Raw genomic sequence first — 7,129 nt, forward strand, 5'->3', positions numbered from 1 at the left:
TTTGGATCTCAGACTCTGAGTCTAAGATAAATAAAAAAAACCGTCAAAATCGCTGCTCTGTGTGTTTTCCTCTTAGGGGTTATATTATTCAACCTGGGTGTATGCATGTGTTTGAGGGGTGCGGAGCAGTGTCTTTCCCAGCTGGGAATCAAAGTTCCCAGGATCCAGTCACCCAGCAGGATTTCTCCACTTGGCAGCTTCTCTTCACTCATTTCATCCCTCTGAAATCTAGAGCATGTGCACAAGTGGCCAAATAAAGTCCAGATGACCAAATAAATGGTCATTTCAATATACTTGGTAATCCGCTTTCCCAGGACAGAGAGTAGAGGGCCAGCCCAGGGACTGCTGGGCCATACTTCAAAGCAACATTTGCTCTTCTCCAGGATTCCAAGCAGATGGTGGGGCAGTGGTAGAAAACACGTCCTTTTCCCCTGTGGTCAACACCAATGCAACAACAGTCAGGACCCCTTCTTTCCTGCCCGAGAAAGAGATCTCTCTGTGTTTTATCCAAGATGCAAAAGGATACCTCACAGCGATGATCTGTTTCAGACTTTCCCGTCACCCCCAAGACACACTGCCTGCAAGTCTGAGGGATGCCACCACGCAGCCTCATCACGATCACCTCCCACAGAAGGAACCCAGCTTCCCAAAGCCCCCAGAACGCCCTGGCTCAGACACTGACATTCCAGCATTCCTCTAGGAGCCTGACCGCCCCGCCCTGTGTTGCCTGGTTTAGTGTGACTAGGGGACTTCTCTCCACCTTCTTCGTGTGACTACGGCTCCTAGATCATCGCTCATGGTGTGGGGGGTGTCCGGCTTCTCCTAGTGTCCCCACTGCTAACCCAGCCTTTCATGGAGCAGTGGCTCCATAAAGGTCTTCAGAATACACAAGCCAGTGAGCGGGGGGCTCAATTCATTATCTGCTGATTCCTTAAATAACCCAGGCAAATCCAAATGAACAAGAGATTATTTAGTTTTTGAAAATGACACACAAGAAGGACAGAACCATGAATTCACTACAATTACTTTTATCATCTCTTCCATCATCAATATTACTGCTAAGCAAGCTCACTTTTCCACAACAGTTCTAATTCCAATTCCATTGCATCCTGTTCAGGACCACAAAATACAATGGAAGAGTTTCCGATCTCTTTTACGAAACAGCAAAACTCTTGCTCACGAACTGGGTAAGCACAAACGCACTGTGATCAGCATCATTCATGAAGCTAAGACACTGAAGTCTATTTAGCCTTCTATGAAAACAATCAAAGTTTGAAAATTTTCTAAGGAGAACTGGTGAATCTCCACGTCATCGTACAGAACAGGAATGCAAAGAAGCTGATACACTGGTTCCCCAAACTGCCCCAGGCCCTCACTTCTGAGAAGGCTGACCGCTCCCTCTTCAATCTCAGAGCCAAGGATCACCTGGATGCTGCTCTGGCTCAGGCCACCTCATCCTCCTCCCTTGCAGCCTCTGCAGACTGCAGTGGGAAGGTCCTCAAAGCCCTTTGTTTGACCCTGAGCAGAAATGCCATGACTTCCCACTTGCTGGTCTCCGCATAAGCCCGGGGACCCCACAGGAACTCATAGCGAGCAGGGTGGCTGTAAGGCACCTGCCGGTACTCCAGGTACCCCTCCTGCACCCACGCGTGGGTCAGAAGCGCCCTGGGCTCCCCAAAGATGCAGTGCACACTCCCGACACACACACCCAATCTGCTGAGTGCTCCCCAGACCTTCTCCTCAGGGGCACGGTCTCCATTCCGCATGATCAGGTTAAGGACCAGCACCAGGAGGCCAGCCTTGGGGATGCTCTGCCCACTGTTCAGCATTGCGTTGCAGGTGAGGCCCAGGATGGGGACCATGATGTAGATGTGCTCCCTGGGGTCCACCTCCTTCACTTCCACGCCAAAGACCAGCTGCAGGCACTGCGAGGCTTGGTTGAAGACCACCGGGAAGTATTCCTGGTTATCCCTGAGGACCTTATTCAGCATTTCCGCCTGGGAGGTCAGCTCCTTGGCTCGATACTTGAGGAGCAGGAACTTCATTAGGCTAGCTATCATCTCATTCAGCGCTTCCTGGGGCAAGGACTCCCCAGTGCCTAAGGAGGACACTGTGGGGGAGGAGGCCGAGGCGGATGCAGCCACCCCTGCCTCAGCCCCCAAGAGCTGCACATTCACCGGGCCCTGGGCCTCGCCAGGGTCCTGAAAATCTTCCTCGGGCTTGCTCAGTTCACTCATCTCGACCACGAGCGCGATACCTGGGATCAAACCACAGACAGGAGTCAGCCAGGGTGACAGATGGGGACCACAGGCCAGGCTGGGGGAGAGAGGGGCTGTGAATGGCCTCAGCTGAGCACCACACCCTGGGCGGACTGACACAGGCAACCTACAGGTCTCCTCTTGAGGGCTGGGTGCTCTCAGACCTCACAGGGGCAAGCCTCCAGGGCAGCCAGTCCCCTGGCTACCGGAAGGAGGAAGTGAGGTGGCTCCGCAGGGTGCAGTCAGCACAGCCCAAGATTTCCAAGGCTGACAAGGTGGGGGATTAGGCCCTTGTGGGGTCCCTTCTGTTCTGGGGTGGGGAGCCCCTGGTGCACACTCAGGGTACCCTCCTCACCTTGACCCCTGGTACTGCCTGGACCTCCTCTGCCCTCTGACCTCAGGACACCAGCTGCAGCCCTCTGCCTTCGCCTCCTGGTTCCTGCAGCTCCTGTGAGAAAAAGGGAGGGGGCAGCTCGGGGGTATCCTGTGGCACTGCCCTGAGCCTTCTGTGACAGTACAAGGGGTGGACTCTGTGAGGTACCCCCAGTTGTGTGGCGGGAGGTCCCCTCAGGGCTCCCTTGTAGTGCTCACCTTGCCCCTGGCACGACCTGGTCCCTCCCCTCTGGGGACCTGCATGGAAATTCAGAACAAGATCCCAGCCTCCACAGAAAGCGCTGAGGGGCTCCACACGCTGCCGAACCTGCCCAGGGCTTCCTGTGGGTCCTAGGCTGGGGAGATGCTCGGTCATCAGCTCCTCCTCACGTCCTGCCTGGCCTCCCAGCACTGACCACAGGGGTGGGGGTCTGCTTAGTCCTCCCTCGGGTTTGGGGAGTTCAGCCTCTGCCGACCTGAAGCCTCTGCCCTCCGCCCAGAAAAAACCTCACCTCCCGAGGTCCCTAAGCCAGAAGTCAAGAAACTGCTCACCCCACTCTAGGGCCTCCAAGAGTCCCCACAAGGGCTAGGATCCCTGCCTCCCTGTTGGGGTCTTTCCGCCTCAGTCCATCCTTGCATGCAGCCTGGCCCTCAGGCAGGACCGGAGACTGTCCCGTCCGCCATTTTGAGACCTCTCCGCTTTCACAAGATCCCCAGTCTCTCTGAGACCAGCATGTGAGAAAGGCAGACAGACAGAATGTGCTCCCAGGGCCGACTACAGGGGCGGGGATCTGTGGGGTTCCGTCGGTCCTCATGCAGGGTCCCCTCAGTCCTCCTTCAGGCACCTCACCTGCCTCCGGCCGGGACCTGGGATTCTCGCCTCTCCCCAGCTGAAGCCCCGCCCCTTATACCAGGGCCCCAGTCTCTCCAAGACCCGGATGTCAGGAAGTCAGACCATGCCTGCTGCGCTCATCCTACCCCCACAGTTGCCCTGGACTGACGGCAGAGATGAGCTTCTCTGAGGTGTCCTCTGATTGGAGTTCAGGGTCCTCTAGTTCCTCCTCAGGGTCCTCAACCTGACACCCCACCAGACCTGGGAATTGGACCACCTAAGGCTCCGCCCCATATGCAAGGTCCCCAGTCTGAGATCCGGACGTCAGGAAGTCAGGCCGCCTAACCAGGTCTCCAGTCTGAGATCAGGATATGAGGAAGTGAAACCCCGCACATTGGGCTCATCCTACCCCAGGGCCGCCAAGGACCGGCAGCAGCTACAAGCTTCTCTGAGGTCTCCTCCGATTGGGGTCCAGAGCCCGCTCAGTCCTCCCTCAGGGTCCTCAACTTGAAACTCTGGAGGAGCCGGGCTTCTTCCCTCTGCTCACCTGAGGCCACGCCCCCTTTCCCAGGTCCCCAGTTTCTCTGAGACCTGGATGTCAGGAAATGCAACATGTGCTCATCCACCCTCTGTGCTCCCTGAGCCTTGATGTGAGGGTCCCGCCTCTGGTCAACACAAAGGGCATCCCCAGATCTGTCAGGGCTCAAGATGTGGTCCCTGAGGGATGATGAAAGGCAACCCCACTGATCCCTGCCCCTGCTGTCAGCCCTGGGCCACCCTGGTGGTGGGATGAGCACTTGGCAGCCTGTTCTGACTTGCGCATCTGCGTCTCAGAGACATTAGGCAACTGTTAGACGGGGCAGGGCCTCAGATGGGCAGGCGGGAAGATCTTAGTTATTGTGAGGGTCAAGGTGAGGACACTGAGGGAGGACTCAGGGGCTGCTGGACCGCAGAGCAGAGTGGGCCCTGGGAGGACACAGGGCAGACGAACCATGCTGTGTTTCCTGACATCCGGGTGTCAGAGAGACTGGGGACCTGGTATAGGGGGCTGACTTCCTGACATCCAGGTCTCAGAGAAACTGGGGTCCTGACATAAGGGATGGGGCATGAGTGGGGAGAGGAGAGAATCCAAAGTCCTACACAGAGACAAGTTGAGGTCCCTGAGGGACGACTGAAGGGACCCCAAGTGAAGACTCTAGGGACCCCAAGGTGAGACTGATGGAACCCCACAGATCTCAGCCCCTGTTATCGGCCCTGGGAGCCCTCGGGGTGAGAAGAGCACACTTGGTCTGTCCTGTCTTCCTGAGATCCGGGTCTGTGAGAGTAGGGACCTGGTGTGAGGAGCAGGGACCTCTTCCCACCTTTCCTGGTGGGGAGAGGACAGAGCCTAGGTCCACCAGAAGTCAAGGTGAACACCCTGAGTGAGGACTGAGGGTAGTCAGATCTCAGACCAGAGGGAACCCTGGTAGTCCCCAGGCAGGACGACCTCATGCCGCATTGCCTGACATCCCTGTCAGAGAGACAGGTGAAAGCAGCAGAGCCTCCAGATTGCCGACAGGACACTTGCAGGTCTTGCCTGGAGTACAGGCTCCATGCGAGGAGGGACAGAGGCAGTTAGACCCCAACAGGGAGGGATCTTGGCCCTTGCAGGAGGGTCTTGGAGGGCCCAGAGCAGGGTGAGCAGGGTGAGCAGTTTCTTGACATCTGGCCTAGGGACCTCGTGAGATGAGGTTTTTCGGGTGGAGTGCGGATGGCTTCAGGTTAGCAGAGGCTGGACACACCAACCCTGATGGAGGACTAAGCAGACCCCCGCCCCTGCGGTCAGTGCTGGGAGGCCAGGCAGGACGTGAGGAGGAGTTGAGGACCGAGCATCTCCCCAGCCTAGGACCCGCGGGATTCCCTGGGCAGGTGCAGCCTCATGTGGGGCCCCTCAGCACTTTTTGTTCAGGCTAGGGTCTTGTTCTGAGTTTCCTCGCAGGTCCCCAGAGGGTAGGGGCCAGATTGTACCAGGGGAAAGGTGAGCACTGCAAGAGAGCCCTGAGGGGACCTCCCACCACACAAAACTGAGGGGACCTCACAGAGTCCACTGCTCGTACCGTCAGAGAAGGCTCAGGGCTGTGCCACAGGATACCCCCAGCTGCCTCCTCCCTTTCTCTCACAGGAGCTCCAGGAACCAGGAGGCAAAAGCAGAGGTCTGAGGGCCATGTCCTGAAGTCAGAGAGCAGAGGTGGTCCAGGCAGTACCAGGAGTCAAGATGAGGAGGGTGCCCTGAGTGTGCACCAGGGGCTCCCCATCCCAGAACAGAGGGGACCCCACAAGGGCCTAATCCCACTACCTTGTCAGTTGTGGAAATCTTGGACTGTGCTGACTGCACCCTGGGGAGACACCTCACTTCCTTCTTCAGGTAGCCAGGGGACTGGATGCCCTGGAGGCTTGCCCCTGTGAAGTCTGAGAGCACCTTTCAAGAGGAGATGTGTAAGTGGCCTGTGGCCGTCCAGGCTGTGGTTTTCAGCTGAGGCTGTTCACAGCCCCTCTCTCCACCATCCAGGCCCGTGGTCCCCATATGTGCCCATCTCCCCCCCCCCCACCCCCGCCTCACTCCTGCCTCAGGCTGTGGTTTGATCCCAGGCATCGCCCTCATGGTCGAGATGAGTGAGCTGAGCAAGCCCGAGGAAGAACTTAGGACCCAGGCCCAGGGCCCAGTGGAGGCTCAGCTCTTGGGGCCTGAGGCAGGGGAGACTGCATCTGCCCCCCCACCAGTCTCTGCCCTTGCCCCCGGTAGCTCTGAATGAGATGGTGGCCAACCTGATTAAGTTCCTGCTGCTCAAGTATCCAGCCAAGGAGCTGACCTCCCAGGTGAAAATGCTAAAGAAGGCCCTCAGGGATAACCAGGAGCACTTTCCGGCAGTCTTCAGCCAAGCCTCACAGTGCCTGCAGCTGGTCTGTGGTGTGGAGGTGAAGAAGGTGGAACCCAGGGAGCACATCTACATCATGGTCCCCACCATGGGCCTCACCTATGATGTGATGCTGAACAGTGGGCAGGGCCTGCCCAGGGCCAGCCTCCTGGTGCTGGTCCTCAGCCTCATCATGTGGAATGCAGACCACGCCCCTGAGGAGAAGGTCTGGGGAGCACTCAGCAGGATGGGTGTGTGTGTCAAGAGTGAGCACTGCAACTTTGGGGAGCCCAGGGAGCTGCTTACCCACACGTGGGTGCAGGAGGGGTACCTGGCATACCGGCAGGTGCCTGACAGCCACCCTGCCCGCTCTGAGTTCCTGTGGGTTCCCCAGGCCTATGCGGAGACCAGCAAGTGGGAAGCCATGGCATTTCTGCTCAGGGTCAAACAAAGGGCTTTGAGGGCCTTCCCACCCCTGTCTACAGAGGCTGCAAGGGAGGAGGACGAGGCGGCCTGAGCCAGAGCAGCATCCAGGTGATCCTTCCCTCTGTGATTGAAGAGGGAGAGATCAGCCTTCTCAGAAGTGCTGGCCCAGGCCAGTTGGGGAAACTGGTGTATAGCATCTTTGGGTTCCTGTTCTCTATGATGACATGGGGATTCATCTGTTTTCTTTAGAGAACTTTCAAACTTTGATTATTTTCGTAGAAGGCTAAATAGACTTCAGTGTCTTAACTTAGTGAATGATGTTGATCACAGTGTGTTTGTACTTACCC

The 7,129-nt window shown here is 57.2% G+C and overlaps 1 protein-coding gene and 1 pseudogene across 1 annotated transcript; one reads left to right on the forward strand and one right to left on the reverse strand.

Annotated features, from left to right (window-relative positions):
* Window positions 1-991: 991 nt before the first annotated feature.
* LOC113887387 (melanoma-associated antigen 10-like) lies at window positions 992-2,703 on the reverse strand. The gene is made up of 2 exons (XM_027534503.1): window positions 2,614-2,703; window positions 992-2,257 (listed from the first exon to the last, which is right to left on the reverse strand). The coding sequence occupies exon 2, from the start codon at window positions 2,235-2,237 to the stop codon at window positions 1,443-1,445; it is 795 nt and encodes a 264-aa protein (XP_027390304.1). The 5' UTR covers window positions 2,238-2,257; window positions 2,614-2,703; the 3' UTR covers window positions 992-1,442.
* A 3,407-nt stretch (window positions 2,704-6,110) lies between these two features.
* On the forward strand, window positions 6,111-6,873 carry LOC113886692 (annotated as a pseudogene).
* Window positions 6,874-7,129: the final 256 nt, after the last annotated feature.

Source organism: Bos indicus x Bos taurus, chromosome X, assembly GCF_003369695.1.
Source record: "Bos indicus x Bos taurus breed Angus x Brahman F1 hybrid chromosome X, Bos_hybrid_MaternalHap_v2.0, whole genome shotgun sequence".
NCBI classification, from domain to species: Eukaryota; Metazoa; Chordata; class Mammalia; order Artiodactyla; family Bovidae; genus Bos; species Bos indicus x Bos taurus.

What these genes read in the sequence shown, in the direction of transcription:
- LOC113887387 (XM_027534503.1), bottom strand. Translation starts at nt 2,237, where the DNA reads ATGAGTGAACTGAGCAAGCCCGAGGAAGATTTTCAGGACCCTGGCGAG.